Source organism: Scomber scombrus, chromosome 9 (genome assembly GCF_963691925.1).
Source record: "Scomber scombrus chromosome 9, fScoSco1.1, whole genome shotgun sequence".
In the NCBI taxonomy this organism is placed as follows: Eukaryota; Metazoa; Chordata; class Actinopteri; order Scombriformes; family Scombridae; genus Scomber; species Scomber scombrus.
The window spans coordinates 3,998,451-4,016,790 of NC_084978.1; the positions used below are offsets into that span (position 1 = coordinate 3,998,451).

Genomic DNA, 18,340 nt, shown 5'->3' on the forward strand with positions numbered 1-18,340 from the left:
ATTAGTTGAGTAGGAAACATTTAAAGTGGCAGCAAATTATAACAAAAACACTTTTCTGCATTACTAACGAACTATTCAAAGATGTGCAGCAGCAGCAAAATCTTTGGATTTACTCAATTTCATGTTCAAAATTGGGCGTTTCACAGAGAGACGAGGAGTTGGCAGCTCTCCTGTTAGTATCTGAGTCAGTGGTGTAAACAGGCCGTCATACCTGCAGCAGCAGACTGTGGTTGATCTGAGAGAAGACGGGCGGGTTGTCGTTGACATCGGTGACGGTGACTGTGATGAGGACGGCTGACGACAGCGGAGGATCGCCTTCATCTGCCGCCTGCACCGTCAGAGAGTAATGAGGGATCTGAAGAGAAGGAAGAAAATATGTCATCACATTCAGATTCATGTCGCTTTTATATTGCTACTTAAATCCATTTCCCTTTGTCTTTTTTTATTCAGCCATCTTCCATCTTTCTTTTCAGATATACAGTGCAACATCTGTCTTTTGTCCTTGTTTTAAGATCCTGTATTTAACACACACACAAACACACACTGACCTCCTCTCTGTCCAGCGCAGTGCGGACAGAGATCTCTCCGCTGCGAGGATGGATGGAGAACTGCTGCAGAGCGTCTCCGCTCACTATGGAGTAACGCAGCAGGTTGTTGACAGGACCGTCCTGATCAGTGGCCGTTACCTGTGGATAGAGAGGAGCGAAGGTGAGGAAGTGAGGAGGAGGTAGAAGAGGAGGAGGAGGAGGAGGAGTATAATAACTCTAGAGGTCAGGCAGACACACACAATAGATCCAAACAAATTCAAAGTAGTAGAAAAAAAACACTTCAAGAGATCTTTGTGAGGTCAAGTAAAATGAGGTCATGGTTAGCATCTCTGACGCTTGTTACAGACACAAAGGACTGAATGTAAATCACTGGATTGAAGGACGATCTCGATTGAAAACATTTACACCCACATATGGAAATATACTGTGGGAAGGAAGACAGGAAACATCTGTATGGCTCGCTTCAACATCTGTCACATTTCTTATTTCTAGCCAGGTTGTTTAAGTCTTCTATCTTCTAGTCTTTTATTTGATATCTGATATAATGTAGAAAGCTAAATCTACAGTAATCAAACATGATTTTACTATCAGATTCAAGAATTAAGGTATTTATTGTACAGCTACACTCATGTGAAATACTTTGGGGCATGCAAATATATTAAAACAGGCATATAAACTTAAAAACAAAAAGCAATAAAAGTTGATCAAAACTGAGTATGAAAAGCTATTAATTGTATGGTGCATGTACAATCTTTCCTCAAATATTGCACAGATGGTTAAGATTGCATTTGATTGAGTGTGTCTGCGTGTGTGTGTGTGTGTGTGTGTGTGTGTGTGTGTGTGTGTGTGTGTGTGTGTGTGTAGGAGGAGGTGGGGTTGTCTGTGTCTGTGTGTTATTTATTAAGTCGTCTTATGGCCCGAGGAAAAGGCTGCTCCTCGGCCTGCTGCTGCATGTTCTGACAGACCTGGATCTTCTTTTTTTCGAGGGCAGCAGGGAGAACCGGCTGCTGTGTGGGTGTGTCGGGCCCTTAATGACCCTCAGGGACTTCCTGAGGCAGGCCGCTGGGTTTACGGCTCCTGCAGTACTAGGCGCACCACCGAGCCTCCAGCAGCTCGCGGTCTGTGCTGGTGCAGCTGCTGAACCAGGTGGTGAAGCAGCCGGTCAGCAGGATCTCTACGGTAGCCCAGGTAGAAGTTTCTGAGGCTCTGAGGCCTCGGGGCACATTTATTCCGGCGCCCGAGGAAAAAACAGACACCGCTGGGCTTTTTTAATGACAGTGGTGGTGTTGGTAGCCCATGTCTGCAACTCCAAGATATTTGAAGTTGTCTACCTGTGCTGATGGTAGTGAAGGGGGGGGGCGTTGAGTGCCAGTTTCTGCCACTTACTGCTGTGGTGATGGATTTGAAGCAGGTGTGGAAAGTCCGGAGGGAGAGGGACAGGTTAAATATTGCCCATGAATACCCCCCCCCCCACCAGCTGTAGTGGGCGTACACCTTCAGGATGCAGCCAGGGATGCTGCCTGGTGTGGATTTATCTGCTTGCACAACTGGCAAACATCAGCCTCAGTGATGGAGGATGGTGGTGGAGCAGCTGGAGGGTAGCTCAGGTTTTCAGAGGCGAGGGAACGGGCAGAAAAATCCACCAAAGAACATTTTCTTCTGTCTTGTTTCGAGATATTTTATAATTAACAGAAGAGAAACTTCTTGAAACACTTTAACATGCGTAAAAATCTTCAAGGGAAGGTTGTTACATGTTTTAAGAAAAGACTTTGGGACTCAGAGATGACTCATTAATGCTGACGTCTTCCAATAAAAACCACGGATCTCGTTCTCTCCATGTTTTTATCCTCACTACTGTTGCTTTAGGCTGACTGGAACAACGAATCCTATAATTTTTTCCACTTACAAAAGAACCCTCTCTCTCCCCCAATTATGTGAAAACAGTTCAACCACGTCAAGCAGTAAAATATTTGCAGTTAAATGTTGAAAAGAGACAGATGGGAGCAAAAAGACGAGAGAAGAAAAATGTCAAATATGAAACTGTGTGATTACAGACTCATCATCCAGGCGTGGTCCGACCATCAGCGAGCCACTGAGCTGTGTTATTGCTGTGTTATCTCTGCTGCTGGCCTGACAGATGACGGCTGACATGCCGGATAACTGTGTACGCACGTGTGTGTGTGCTCACGTGTGTGTGTGTTGAAACTCTTTCATCACTCAAAGGCTGTTTCTGTGTGTATGAAATTATCAATATGAGTGTTTTCTTTTGTTGTTTGTTTTTGTCTTAAACTTGTTCGAGTGTGTGTAATCTTTTTTTTATTACCTGAACGATCTACTGGATGCCAGATGTCAGATGTCAGACGCCGTCATATTACTTACACGTATGTGGATCTTGTGCTTATATGTGTGTGTGTGTGTGTGTGTGAACCGAGATAGTGATATAATAAATGAAAGAACATGTGCTCAAATTAAATACTTGTAACACCTATATACAGTAGATATAGATATGTGTGCGTGTGCGTGTGTGTGTGTGCGTGTGTGTGTGTGTAAGCTTGTTTTGCTGTCTTTGTAAGGACCGAATTCAGTCCTTCAGTTCTTTGATAGGATTGTATTGAAATGTTGTATTTTTTGGTTTATTGTAAATAAATCTCCTGTTTGGATCCAAAGCAACAATGAACTGATCTACTTACATGTATAAAGTAATGTGTGTGTGTATCCAACGCCTGATATATCTTATTCCTCTGTGCTGTAAACCTCTGCTGTTGTCCAAAAGCTATTAAAAACATGTGAATGAACCACACTGTTGCTATGGGTGACATGTTCCTTCATATCGAAGAGTTTGGTCACATTAATTTGTTTGGAAAAGGCTCCAAAGACTAATCACAGCGGTCATATTTTCAGTCTTGTTGTGCTACATATCAAAACCTCTGTTTCCATTTCTAAAGAAACTAACCTGCCCAAACTCTTTAGAAGGAAGGAACATGTCACCCATGCAACAGTGTGCATGACATGTTTTTAATAGTTTTTGGGCATCAACAGAGAGCTACGAATAAGATATATCGGGCTTGGGATAAATGATAAATGGACTGTATTTCCGACCGCTCAAAGAGCTTCTACACATATGTCACATTCACACATATATATATTATTATTATATTATACACGGCGTAACCATCAGGAGCCGAACCACACAACACAATACTTGTAAGTAGATCAGTTCATTATTGGTTTAACTCCAAATATGAGGTTTAGGATGTTGGGTCTCTTTAAATTAAATTAAAGAGTACGGTCTAGACCTGCTCTATGTGTAAAGTGCCTCGGGATGACTGAAATCTCCATACTGCAGCTTTAATGTTAGAATTAGATAAAAGTTAGATATTAGGTTTGGATTTTTTAAGGCAGATTAGAGTTGGGGATTGCATTGTGTCAGTGTGGGGTCCTCACAACTATACAAAGATAAACGTGTGTGTGAGTGAGTGTGTGTTGGGGCTGAAAAGCAAAACATGGAAAGTCTATTCTAAAAGATACAGATAACAGTGAAATGTCCTTCAGTTCAATTGAACCTTGGAAATATATTTAATTTAAAGTCTAATCCGATTCAGTGATTTAATTAAAGATTACTGATGTCTTTAGTGTGTATGACTGAGAGTGTGTGTGTGTGTGTGTGTGTGTGTGTCTGATGTATGATGTGCCCTATATTCTGTAATGTACTGTATGTGAGTGTGTGAGTGAAGCATTCATCATAAAGAAATCTATTTAATGTAGCTTTCACTTCACTATTTCTTCTCTCAAAGTGTCACCTGATCTGAACACACACACACACACACACACACACACACACACACACACACACACACACACACACACACACACACACACACACACACACACACACACACACACACACACACACACACACACACACACACACACACACACACACACACACACACACTGTACGTACAGGTTTTGAGCTCTTACCTTCATCACGAGGCCTCCAGGTGACAGATCCTCGGATATCTCAGCTCTGTAGTCGCCCCGTCCGAACACCGGCGCGTTGTCGTTCACGTCCGTCACGTTGATGAGGACCGTGGTGATGTCACTGAGGGACGACTTGCCTCGACTCCCCTCCACAGACAGGTAGTACTCATGGGAAACCTCAAAATCAAGCGGCGCGATGAGGGTCAGAGCGCCTAGGGACCATAAAAAGTAAAGAATTATTCATCACAGGTTAAATTATTCATTGTGAAAAAGTGAGAAAAGTTCAGCGAATGTACAAAGCTGCCAGGTAATACGCTAAAAAAACAACAAGACAGAGCGGGATTCATAAAACATGTGGCGTCGTCATTACAAAAACATGCTGCGTGGACAATTACTGCTCAAAATCTTTCCTCAGAACTTGACTTTAAATTCAAGATTTTCAAGGTTTTCAAGGCATCAGACTGCAGGAAAAAACACGGATAAAATGATGCACGGCGCATCGAGAATATTAAGACGTATGAAAAAAAAATGGCGTTTTGGGTTTGAATATTTCATGCACATGCAACTGAAGGTAAGTCTGGTAAAGCTTCAATGACTTTGAGGGTAAAATAGAGGGGAGGTGAATTAATTAGACCTCAGACACTTTCTTTGGGAAATTGGAAAAGTTTTTGCTCACTGATATAACTTGGCTGTGTGCTGCTGCTGCTACTGTACAACCTACAAGTGCTCCAGTATGGTTTTATAATGGGTGCAGTTAGCTGGTCACCCACAGTCACATTTAATTGGATCCATGACTTTAAGATGGGTCATCAAACATTTAAAACCAGTTTTATATATAATTCTGTAGCATCTAACAAGAGATAATGGAACCATTACCCCATGGACAAAGGATTAAAATTATACAAACTGTCAGATTTAATGTTTTATTATACTGTGTATTTATGTAAAAAGTTGCTTAAAGTAATATGAATACTTCTGTATGTCGGCTATTTGTAAGAGAAGATTATCCTTTATTAGTTCCACTGTAGGGAAATGTACTGCAATACAGCAGCACATAGCACAAATAGAAAGAGCATCAATATAAATAATAAATAACAATAAATAAGTACACAAGCAATACAAACAACAGTAGTAAAACATATAGTTTAACCCTCCTGTTGTCCTCAGGTCAAGGAAGGACAAGAGGAAGAAAGGAAGCAAGGAGAGAAGGAAGGAAGGAAGGAAAGGAGTAAGGATGAAAAGAGGAAGGAATTAAGGAGAGAAGGCAGGGAGGAAAGAAAGGAGGAAGGAAGGAAGGACGGAAGGAGTAGGGAGGGAGGAAGGAAAGGAAAGGAGTAAGGAGAGAGGGAGGGAGGGAAGGAGGAAGGAAGTAAGGAGAGAAGGAAGGAAGGAAAGGAGTAAGGAGGAAGGAAGGATGTAAGGAGGGAGGAAGAAAGGAAAGGAGTAAGGAGGGAGGGAGGGAAAGAGTAAGGAAGGAAGGAACAGTCAAAAGAGATGGGGTCAATTTGACCCGGGAGGACGACCGGAGGGTTAAAAAAAGGGAACATTATGTATAAAAGTAATATTGGTGTTGTCAGAATGAAAATATACCTGAGTGTTGCACACTATTGTACATTAAGAAGTGCAGCACTGTACTGTGACATATAATAGCTTTAAAAACTCATTTATTCACAATGTTTTCACTCCATTTTAACACTTTATTTCACATATTTCCATCCACACCAGCACTGCTGGTTCTGATATATATCTGAGCTGACATCATCCCCCTGCATGTTAAGTTGAGCCGCAGCACTTAAACGAGCTTCACGCCGAAAATGCAGAATATATGTGTTATGAAGAGTGACAGATGTAATATACTGTTTAAAATGTATGTATAAGCAAGGTTCTTTGGAGGGTAATATGCACCATAAGTCAAACTCATACATACAGGAGTGTTTGTGTGTGGTATATCAAGTGACATATCGAATGAACTCTGGCTGTTGTCAGCTCAGTGAAGCTGTGAGGAACTATAAATCTCTCCACAGCTGGCTGCCGTCGTCATACGTTATCCGTCATCCGCGTGTGAAGTCTATCCCCCCCCCAAAAAAAAAAAAAATATGGCAGGTGATAAAAGAGGCGTCAGAGTTATTAAAGGGATTTACTGTGTCATGTCCACTTCTTTGTGTCTGTTATTGAGTCGCTCCTTCAGGTTCTGATGATTCCTCGCTCCTCATTTTTCTGACATGCCGTAAACGTGTTGAACTTTAACAGATAGACTTGTTTTCTCCTCCTGATCTTTCCTCCTCCATTTCATCAACAGAGGGTTATAACTGAATGTTTGGTGTGTTTTGTTCTGTAGTTTTCATGAAGTGCATACCTTCATTGATTAATAAAAGTGTTATTTGTAAGAGAAAAGAAAAGATGTGGAACAGTGAGGTCATTTCTAGTCGGAGCTGAAACGAGTCTTTTAAAGCCAACTAAATACAGACTCAAAAATTAATTAACGTTCGTCTCGTCCTCCCGGGTCATATTGACCCCGTCTGTTTTGACTGTTCCTTCTTTCCTTTCTTCCTTCTTTCTGTCCTTCCTTCCTCCCTCCTTCGCTTTCTTTCCTCCCCCCTACCTTCCTTCCTTCCTTCCTTCTTTCCTCCATCCTTCCTTCTTTCCTTTCCATCCTTCCTTCCTTCCATCCTTCCTCTTTTCCTTTCTCCCTCCCTCCTTCCCTCCCTACCTCCTACTTTCCTTCCTTCCTTCTTTCCTCCATCCTTCCTTCTTTCCTTTCCTCCCTCCCTCCTTCTTTTCCTTCCCTCCTTGACTCGAGGACAACAGGAGGGTTAAACATTATTTTTCTAGCACAAAACACCAAACATTTCTTCATTACAGCTACTCAGTTATGAGGATTTCATGCTTTTCTTCATTTTATGGTGATTGTTAATTGAATGTTGGGATTTTAGATGATTGGTCAACGAAACAAGATACTTGAAGACGTCACCATGGAAACCGTTTTATGCCATTTTATAGACCAAATGATTAATTGATAAAGCAACTGATTATTTGGTCTTTAAAATGTAATTGGCAGGTTAATTATTAGGTTTTCACTTTTACGACACCACCTCATTAGACCATCAGTGTAGTTTCTGGAGACTTTTTAAAAACCTTTATCAGTTTTTTATTATTATAAATAATCATTCAAACTAAATAAGCTTCATGGCTTTTACTACAAAATCTTGAGAGAGGGTGCAGGATGTTGATGAATAGATTATGTATATGTCTGTGTAAGAGTGTACACATAAGATACTTGTTGGGGTAAATACGGAGCTACCTTCTTTTTTTGTCTACTGGTTAATTGTTTTATGGTTTGTTTTTGTCTGTTTTTTGTTTGTTCTGCAACTTTTTCAATGACTGAATTCACTATTGTACTTTTGTATTAACTTTGTATTGTATTGACTTTATCGGACCAAACAAACAACCTCTGTATCAACTGATTTTTTGTAGTAAAAGTTCACATATCTACAGCAGATTATAATGCGATATAGCAGTTTATATATTACTATTAATAAGCAGATTTTACAACACAGGAAAATAACCCGATGACAGAAAACTGAAGTTACAAATAGCAGATTAGCAGTCTGTTTAAATCCCAACGAGATCTGCAGATAGTTGTGAAGAGGAGTAAATTTCAACCACCTAACAACTTTGAAAGTGTTTCTTTTAAAAGGACGAGGCTGGAAATAATCTGTCCTTTTCTTACTGTCAACAAGTCTAATAAAAGACTAAAAGCAAACCACTAAAACTTCTGAAGTTCTTCAAAAAAACTATTAAAAACACATCAATGAGCCACACTGCTGCACATGTTCCTTCATTATCTCCAAATGTGTATTCATCCGCTGCTAAAAGTAGTCCCTAACAGCTTCTTTTGTTTCTTTTAAAGATTCCCATCATCAGTCGGAGCCAGTGGGGTTTTTTTGAGGTTGAGTGTAATTAAGTCAGAAAGTATTGAGAGATGCATGAACACATTGTTAGTTTTTGGTGCTTTTGAGGGATTTGCTGAATATAAAAACAAATAAAACAGCAGACTTTATCTATTAAACAAAGTAGTGCTGCAGAGGATTGTCCAAACTTAAATAAAGAGGCAGCAACGAGACATCAATGAAAAATGAACAATACAGTTTTTTGTTGGATTTAAAAGCAAACAATAAGAAGAAAGTGATCATTTCATCAGCTTGTAGTTGTGACTCTTTTAACTAACTAACTTTTTAAAAGGAAACAGTTTTCTTTCTTTTTTTTCCTGCCTGGTTTCAGTTGTCTCACTTTTTGGCGTCTCAATCCGACTATTTTCTCTTCCCTCTCTTCTTCCCCTTCGTCATTAACTCCAAATCACTTCTGTTATAGCTGCCAACAAAATCAAATCTTAAACACCTCATTTGTGTTTGTGGTGAAGCTTGTACAGTACAGCCAGTTTATTTTATATATTTTATAGATGTGAGTGTTTCAGAGGAGAGGAGGAGACAGACTGGCTGTAACGTGTTAGAACTTCTTTCTTTTTTTCTTTTTTTTGTTTATTGCACTGAGCAGGTCTGAGGAGGCAGGATAACACTGTTAGTGAGCTTATTATACCGCACAAAGCCTGAGTGTATCTGTCAGCTCCAGCTTGTCTCATCCAGCCGAGTGTGGGTGAGAGCCTGCTTTCTAAGAGGGGAGGGGGGGGGGGGGGGGGGGGGGGGGGGGGGCGGCTGCCAGCCAGTCTGCTGAACCATACTTCATTAAGATTAAAACAAAACGGGATCCAATGAAAACAACCATCCACCATCCCTCCTCTCCTCCACCCTCCCTTCTAACTTAACACCTCCAGGTTTCAACAAGTAAATTATTTGCACCTCGTTCACGCACAGTACAGATCTCACTTTATTGATTTTTTCGGAGATCAAGGAGATTTGTACAGCCGGCCTGAGTCAGAACGATCCAAGCTGTGTTATTTATTCATTTGTTTATTTATTTATTTATTTATAAAGCTTTTTCTACTGGATAAAAAAAAAAAAAAAAAGTTGGCTGAGCTTCATTTTTCCCTCCCTTTTCATCCTCTTACTGGGTCAGGACAGTCTATATGTGTTTACCACGCATTTCTACATTTATTTCACACTTGAGTCAAATCTAAGTCATATTCATGAGTTTCTGATGCAAAGTTATCATTTACATATCTCCGGTTGTGACATATAAACTGCTTTATGTCAGTGTTTATGAGACTGTAGCATCAATTTGATGAAGTGTCTTATTTATACTGCATGAGTTCGCTCACTATTTATACAAAACTGTCCTCCGAGGGTAAAGAAACAGCATCAGTATTCAGTTAAACTGCCAAAAACACCAACATAAGCTTTTTGTTTTACTGATCTTAAAGTTTGAATGAAGACTTTCTATGTCAAGGTTTTTGTTAACCATGATTACATTTATCCCCCAACTATAAAGTGGCTATAATATATAATATTTTTTATAATATTCAGTTATCCCTTACATACTGTTCAGGGTCCAATTAGACCCATTTTTTTTTTTTTTACATTTGAGAGCAGTAAAAACATCCTAAATACATGTTACATTTTCCTTTTTACTGAATATTCCAACTTCTTAAAAATATCTGTGTGCAGCTGATACACGTTTGACACATATTCATTCAAAAAATGTTTTAAAATACTGTTATGCTCTTGACATTTAATGCAACTCATGTACAAACTGAAGAATAAACTCTCTCTGAAAGCCTCATTAAGGATTAACAGACTAATAATGGTCTGAATATGAACAGTGTGTGAGGGTTAAACTGCCAAAAACACCAACATAAGCTTTTTTGTTTTACTGCTTTTAAAGTTTGAAGACTTTCTATGTCAAGTCTGTTCTTTCAAGGTTTTTGTTACCCATGATCACATTTATCCCCCAACTTTAAAGTGGCTGTAATCAATATTTTTATAATAGCAATGTATGAATTGACAAAAGAAAAGAAGTGTGGCTCCATGTGATGAATCTACAGAGAATTATCAGCGACTCTGCAGCTTCACAGAGCTTTATAGTGAGTTTCAGCTCATTGTTTAGTTGTCCGGCTGCAACGTTACTGTTCGGGTTCACTCTCAGTGCTCTCATGGCGTCATTTTGGCAGCTGTTATCAGAGAAAAAGCCTGCTGTACACTACCTGCTCAGCACCAAACAGGCAAACAGTTAGCTGTAGATTAGCTGCTATAGGCTTAGACTGCCGGGGGACTCCTACTCCCATGATGCACTGAGCTCCTCTCTCCTCTTCTCTTTTTCTCTCTATCAATCTATATCCATTGACATTCATGTACTATTAATGCATTCAGTAACCTAAACTTCTTCCCCGGAGTTGTCTGTGCTTTCTTGTCTCACAGGTAATCTGGGCCTGTAGACGTCCGGATGACAGATTCCAGTCCCGGACCTTCTAGCTTCAATGTTTATTTTCAATGTGCTACTCTCTCTCTCTCCTATTCTTCCCCTCTCTCCTCTCTACCCCAACCGGTCGAGGCAGATGTTCTCCCACTTTGAGCCTGGTTCTGGTTCTGAGGTTTCTTCCTGTTAAAAGGGAGTTTTTTCTTGCCATTGTCGCTAAGTGCTGCTCATGTGGGAATGTTGGGTCTCTTTAAAATTAAAACTTGAAGAGTACGGTTTAGAACCTGCTCTATGTGTAAAGTGCCTTGAGATAACTTTGTTGTGATTTGGCGCTATACAAATAAAGATTGATTGATTGATTGATTGATTAGCTGGTGAACATAGTGGAGCATTTAGCAGCTAAAGAGCCAGATATTTCCCTCAGGAGTTGGTAAAGAGCAGAATTAGAGTTAAAAGAGAGTGAATATTGGACTTACATTCAGCAGATGGACATAAACATGACACTAAATGAATAATAATGTTGCTCAGTAACTGCTGGATGTGTTAAGAAAAAGGTGATGTTATGTCAATATTGTGTGTAACTTATTAACAGAGTAGCTATTATGGATCAATTTTGGTAAGACGATGTCAAACAAACTGAGTCATCCTGCTAATAGAGACGCAACATGCCGTTATGAGTCGATGTGGAGCAATTATATTTAGGCATCAATAGGAGATCAGTGCTTTGCTCAGGAGCCTCTTAACTTTAACCGATAGTCTTTAATAATAAGTTTCTGCATTCAAATCACATCTGAGGCACATTTATGAGGCTCTGATCCAGAGCTGCTTAAAATATACAGCAGCTGTGTGTCCATTTGACAGATCTTCATTCACAATGTTTTTGTTTTTTTCCCCCTCAGACTGTTTTACATAGTTGAAACAGTTCATGTATAATATCTTTTCTTACTTCATACTGATTCACAGGATGTTTTTAAATGGATTTTAAGGCTCTTTCAGTCACTCTGAAGACAATGCACAGCAGAGCTCCAAAATACTCTGATGTCTACCTCATGAAGCCTCGTTACAACCTCAGTTTCTGAGTCTTTATCTTTACATTTTATGCCCAATAATACAGCTGTTGTCTCTTCATCTTCACCTAAATGACAGATTATCAGACTCAACTGGAAATCTGTTGAAATCTGGTTGTGTTGTTACAACTGGAGCCATTTTTCCTCTTCTATTTTTATTTATTTGTTTTTTCTCTCCATCCTATTGTACTTTATTTTAATACCTTTTGTATTTTACTGGTCTGTTGTGTATTTTTCTTACATTCATGTTCTTTTGTTCATGTCTCATGTTAAATCTTGTTAACACAACCTAAAAAAAAGCAAAGTTCAAACAAAGATCCTTCCCGGCAATCTCTGTTAGGAGCCAACTTTTGACAGAAATGAACTCTATTTCCAATTAAGAATAGATGAAAACACTTATATTATTTGTGTCTTTAGCAAAGATGTGAAATCCCTTGTTTTTTTTCCCTCCTTTGTTAAAACTTGTTGGCACCGACTTTTACATCAGCCTTTAACTCTTTCTACCACCTGCTACGACTACAAGCTCTACAAGCTTTAGCTCTATTTGCTCGAAAAAAAGAAAAACACTCTTTTATACTCTTACTGTAAATAATTCCCACCATCCAGCAGTTTCTCCTCCTTCATTCACACGATATAAAACCCACAGAGCAGAAACCACCAGAGGCTGACATTCCTCTCTGTAACAGGCGTGTTTGTGCAGGTGATTATGCTAATGTGTGAGATTTATTACAGCGTTGACTTATTGCACGCTGCGCCTTTAATATAAACCAAAGATACAGTTTGTACACAGCGGCTCTTACACGGCTGCTCGTGCTCCCCGCTGCCAGCTTTCTGTCAATAAGGGCTCGTATCTGTGCTCTGTGTTTTTGCTCAAAGCAGTCGGAGCTGCTGCTGCACAGCGTGAAGCGACTTCTCAGAAAGTAGGAACTGGGTGAAGGTGATTCGTCATTGTCAGCTTTCCCACATGCTTCAATGTGTACAGACACACACACACACACACACAGAGAAACACACACAAGTGCAAGTTCACAAGCTCAAACTGAAGACTTTTTAACATCTTTTGAATGCTGCTGGTGATTTAATTTGACGTCAGCTGCTACCCTTAAATTAAAAAAAATGCCTTTCTTAGATTGTGACACACACAAAATTGAACATGTATGATGAAAATGAAGCTCAGTGTTTTTGCACTAATGCATTCCCTGACACTGTTATACTCCAAAACAGATGCAGACAGCAGACCTGCAAAATATTCTGTTTATACAACACTTGCTACACATACACTCTAAGTACAGTGTGTGTGTGTGTGTGTGTATGTGTGTGTGTGTGTGTTAGTAGGCACGTAGTTTCTGCACAGATCTAATTAATGGCACACTGACCCTTGTGCATATATGGATGCATAACGTATAATTAGGCTTCAACTGCAAACCTGAACTCAAACCTGTCTTAAGTCTGACTAACACTGAAATAATGAATCCGTTAGTCAGTAAACAGAAAACTCGTCAAACCAACTGATTCATCTTTCCTGCCGGCAGCTCTGCAAACTGAAGCTGCAAACTGACACTTAGATAAATGTGAAGATCTGCTGCTTCTGTTCTGTATCATCATATAAATTGAACATTTTTGGGGTTTGTCAGACTAAATTTGAAGACGTCGCTTTAGGCTCTGACAACTTGAGATCAGAATTTTTTTCACAGTTTTCTGACATTTCCTAGACTGAGCCATCAATTGATAATGAACATTAGTTGCGAACCTGATCTTACTGCTAAACCTAAAACCACAATTTCCTCACTTTCTCTTCCCAATGAGGCAACTTTTAAGGGTCTAAAATGTAATCTAAATTGAATCCAATATCGAGCTTAAACCAAATATTTCTACTTTAAAACCTACATTAAAAATTTGAGCATATGCCTGCAGTATAGACTGAATACAGATGAAGTAGTTCAGGTTTAGTTGCAGGGATTGGCTGATCGGTTGAGTTAAATAAATGCTGCTTTTTGTAGAGTTGAAATGTGGTGTTTTGATGCACGGTGCACAGTGATGATGATGATGATGATGATGATGATGATGATGCACCTTTATTTATACAGTTTAAATGTCATTTGTTTTATAATCCGCTGTTCTGTTTAAATATCACTGTTGTTTTTTTGCTCTGTGGAGTTTATCCAGCTTGAGGACACTTTTACTTTCAACTACAGTCCGTCAAACACTCTTCTGTGACTCAGCAACACATTTATTTGTCGCAGTGGGAAACCCTCGTCCATCTGGCACCTGCAGTCAGAACAACTGAAAAACTGTGTCTGTAAGCATTTGACGAAGACAGCTTCTGATCCAGGACCAGTGTGAGATTTAGATCCTTAAAGGCGTCCTTGAGGATGTTTTCTGGAGGATAAATAATTGAGTTTGTTCATTTCTGAATGTGTCCAGATCGAAAAAACAAAACTCATAATTTATCCATCAAGGTCTCAACGAGCTTATGAGTCATTCTCCTGAAGAGCAAAGAAGGAAACTGATCATTCAAACAAATGCAATGCTCAGTTTGATGTTATGATTATGCTCTTGTTTTAAGTGACTCCATTTCCTCTTAAACTGCTTTTTTTTCTTTTCTTGTGTTAACGTTTTTTGTTTTTTTTGTCATAACTTCCCTGAGGAGGATCTGTGAGTTCCTGTTCAGCTTGTTCGACAGGTGTTAACAGCAGCATGTTAATAAAGAGTTCACAGTAACATTAAAACAGAAAGATCTTCATATCAACACAAACAGGATTTTAACGTTTCTCATGGCTGCTCTGCTCCTTCAGGGATTCCCCCATCTTTAGATTCTAATCATTTATGCAAATTCAGGCCACAATACATAACATAACATTTTTATCTTTGAATATTTAACCGCTCTCCAGAAGCTGAGGTTAAATACAGATAAACATCAGCCTCAACAAACCAAATAAACACATTCATCTGTGTGTGTCTGACTTTCCTTTGAATTCTCACATAACAATCAACAAGCTTCAACTAGTCAAATCTGACATCTAAAAATAATAACTTAATTATTAAAAACATTTCAGGCCAATAAAGTCCTGAAAATAAGGTCGACAGTTCACCAACTGATCACGTTAAAATAAAACTTTGCTTTTCCTGTTATCAGTTCAACATTGTCCATGTGGTTTAATCAAATTTAAAGGGGTTAAAATGTGAAAATGAACGTATGAATAACTTGCACACATTCTTTTTTTTTGGACCCAGCATCAAATTTCTGCTTTTAATCCATTTTGAGAGAATATATTAGAGGATTATGGCAAAAATGTCTAAGTGGTGTAACCATAAAAACTTTGTACCAAATAATTCAACTTGCTTAAAAACAGTAAATTCTCAATAAAACACCATATCAACTAGTTTGGCATGATCTTACATTATAACTTTTTATATTTAATAAAGGTAATGGAATACAATTGTTCTAAATATTACATTTAATCTGGGTAACCATGGAGATAAGGAACCATTTAAATGAAGTCATTATTAGTATAAGTCCACTTAAATACACTGTAGGTGGATAAAATATTTAATATGTATCATTCTTTTGTGGTTAAACCATTTGACATTTTCAGGGGCATTCAGTCTTAATTTTGGTTAAAAAAAATGGTGCAAATGTTATTTCAAATGATATAAAACTAACAAAAATACTAAATGTACATTTTAACAAACCTGATGCTGCTTTTAAAACTATTTTTTTTACATATTTTTTAATTGCTCATCTTTCTAACCCTTATTTATCACTGATTACAGTAAATATTAGTGAATTCTTTATCGTATCTTATTCACAGACGTGTGATTGTTTTACATTAAAACAATAACAATATAAAGTTTTATCACAGTCAGTTTTTCAGTAAAGCAGTTGCAGCTGCAGCCAATCATCCGATCATTCATCTATTGATAATCAATAGTGTGGAGAGAGGCGGCTTCCAGTAATCACACTGTGAAACTCGGCCTCAGGGTTTGTTGACACTTTTAACTGAAATGTTTCAACACATCTGTAAAGTAGCCTCCTCCCCCCCCCCCCCCACCCACCCACCCCCCGAAACCCCGAGGCTTTTATCTCGTCTCATCCTGTCGTTTTTAATCCAGTTTTATCTTATTTTTATTAACCCTTCTTTTTTTATTGTTTTATCATAAATAAACTGCTGTTCTCTGCTTTTATGTGAAGATCTTTGCATGCATGAATTGTGCTATATCAATAAAGTTTATTAGTATTGTTTTAATCTGTTTAAACTGGCGGTTACTATTGATTTTCTTGCATCTTCCTCATTGATTATATGCTTTATTGCCTTTTGTTTTTTAACGTTTGCAGGTTTTTTATGGTCTTTTTTAAAGTGTTATTCTTGTGAAGGACACAATAATTCTATTTCAGTGAAAGGTGCTATAATAAATACATTTATTATTATCTTTATTTAGAGAGTAAAGATGATAGATTTTTGTTATTTATAAAGAATACAGGGAAAAACTGAGGGGAAAAACACAACAGGAGTGAGATTGATTACCCATAAAACAAGGTTCATATCTAGGGATTAGTTTCTATAGCATGTACAGTATATGTGTATGTGTGTGTGTATGTGTGTGTGTGTGTGTGTGTGTGTGTGTGTGTGTGTGTGTGTGTGTGTGTGTGTGTGTGTGTGTATTAACTGGTAATACTGGGCCCTGTGTGTTTTGTCATTGCTACCAGTGACATGTCTTTACAGGAAAGCTGACTCAGCGTAATGTTTTCATCTGCGGTTCAGGCTTGTTGACGTCTGCGTGTGTTAAAAAAATGACGGTGACGTAAATTATTTTAGTTATTTTTGACCCAACTGTGAATTAGATACAAGGTTTAAAGCAGAGGACGCTCATCAGGTTTGTGGGTAAGGTGTCAGGTGTGTGTGTGTGTGTGTGTGTGTGTGTGTGTGTGTGTGTGTGTGTGTGTGTGTGTGTGTGTGTGTTCAGCACTGAGAGAGGAAACAAAGGAAGAAGAAGAAGGAGTACAGTGTGCGAGAGGATAGTTGAGGGATTTATTGATCCGTTAAGCAGAGAGAAGAAGAAGAAGAATGACCAGCTGATGTCCTAGATTCAAACTTCTTCTTTTTCATCTTCTCCTATTTTAATTTGTCTCCACATTTAAAAGGATTTAAAGCATCTTTTCTAAAACAAGTCAATAATATCTCACTTCTAATACATTCCTCAAACTCAAAACCAAAACTTTAATCCTCTTAACAACCGTCTCAGTCTGCTGCCATTACTTCTTTAGTCTTGTTTACAGTTATTTTTTTGGCCTTTGATTTTTTGACAGATTAGAGCAGAGACAGCTAAACCCTGCCTGAGGTATTTATCCAGTAAGACACTTCAAAACTATGCTGGACACGCCGTTAGATAAGCCTTTTTATAGTTTTGTTACTTCTAGTTTAACTTCATGAATGAAAAACAACAACAATCTCAAACAAAACTAACACAGTCCTATCAAGGCCTGTTCTTGGTTCTTAGTTACAGATTCTTACCGTCAAATCTCAGCTTTTTAAAGTTTACCACCTTTTGCTCTCCCTTAATAATAAAAGCCAATATAGTGGACAGTGATCAATGAATGTGGATCTTCTGACTAGCTGGCCTTTACTGGTTTATTGGGGAGCATGATATGAGATAATCCCACATAATCCAAAGGGCAGAAGGCCAAAGTTTTAAAATCCAGCAGCAGAGGGAACAAATGAAAACTACCGGGTACCTGTTCATCTAACTCTGACTTTAAGCAAAAAATAGTAAAACTTTAATCTTTAAAAACAAGCAGACAGATACACAGTAAAATAGATAAAAGAGTGTTTTACCTCCTTTATTAATCATATATCTCATTCTAATTCATAATAAAATTGTGCCTAAAGCGTTCACACTGTGGCCTCCGTCGGGGAGCTGGAAGGTGTTGCATTATGACACAAACAAGAAATATTACTTAGTTATTAATTTAGAGACGTTACTAATTGCTGCACACCTGTGACACAGTTGCTGAGTGGACACATAGCCTCAGGCCAGCTCGGAGGGGCGAAACTGGATTAAAGCCTAAATGCTTTTATTGTATTGTTTCCTTCTCTGTGCTGGAGAGTAGTTTAATTTTTTATTTTGCAAGTTGGAGGAGAGATGGTGGAAACAGTGAATTATGAGACATGCTCATCCTCCGCGGTAAATACAAACACACAAATGGGAAAAATTAATAATGTGGAGAAAAAAATTGTTTAACAACACAAATTTAAAGTTTTATTATTATTTTATGTTATTTTAATAATGGTTTAAATGATTTAGTGTTCGTTAAAAGTAGTCAGACAAACATTTATCACCAAATCTACAGCTTTTTGCATTTTATAGCTTTTCTTT

The 18,340-nt window shown here is 38.5% G+C and overlaps 1 protein-coding gene across 1 annotated transcript in view; it reads right to left on the bottom strand.

Annotated features, from left to right (window-relative positions):
* Positions 1 to 18,340, bottom strand: part of fat2 (FAT atypical cadherin 2) — a 113,226-nt gene that overhangs the window by 39,411 nt on the left and 55,475 nt on the right. Inside the window, exons 16-18 of the mRNA XM_062425028.1 lie at positions 4,530 to 4,741; positions 549 to 686; positions 212 to 355 (exon numbers count right to left, since the gene is read on the bottom strand). Of these exons, the coding sequence (XP_062281012.1) occupies positions 212 to 355; positions 549 to 686; positions 4,530 to 4,741 (494 nt within the window). The remainder of the gene's footprint in view (positions 1 to 211; positions 356 to 548; positions 687 to 4,529; positions 4,742 to 18,340) is intronic.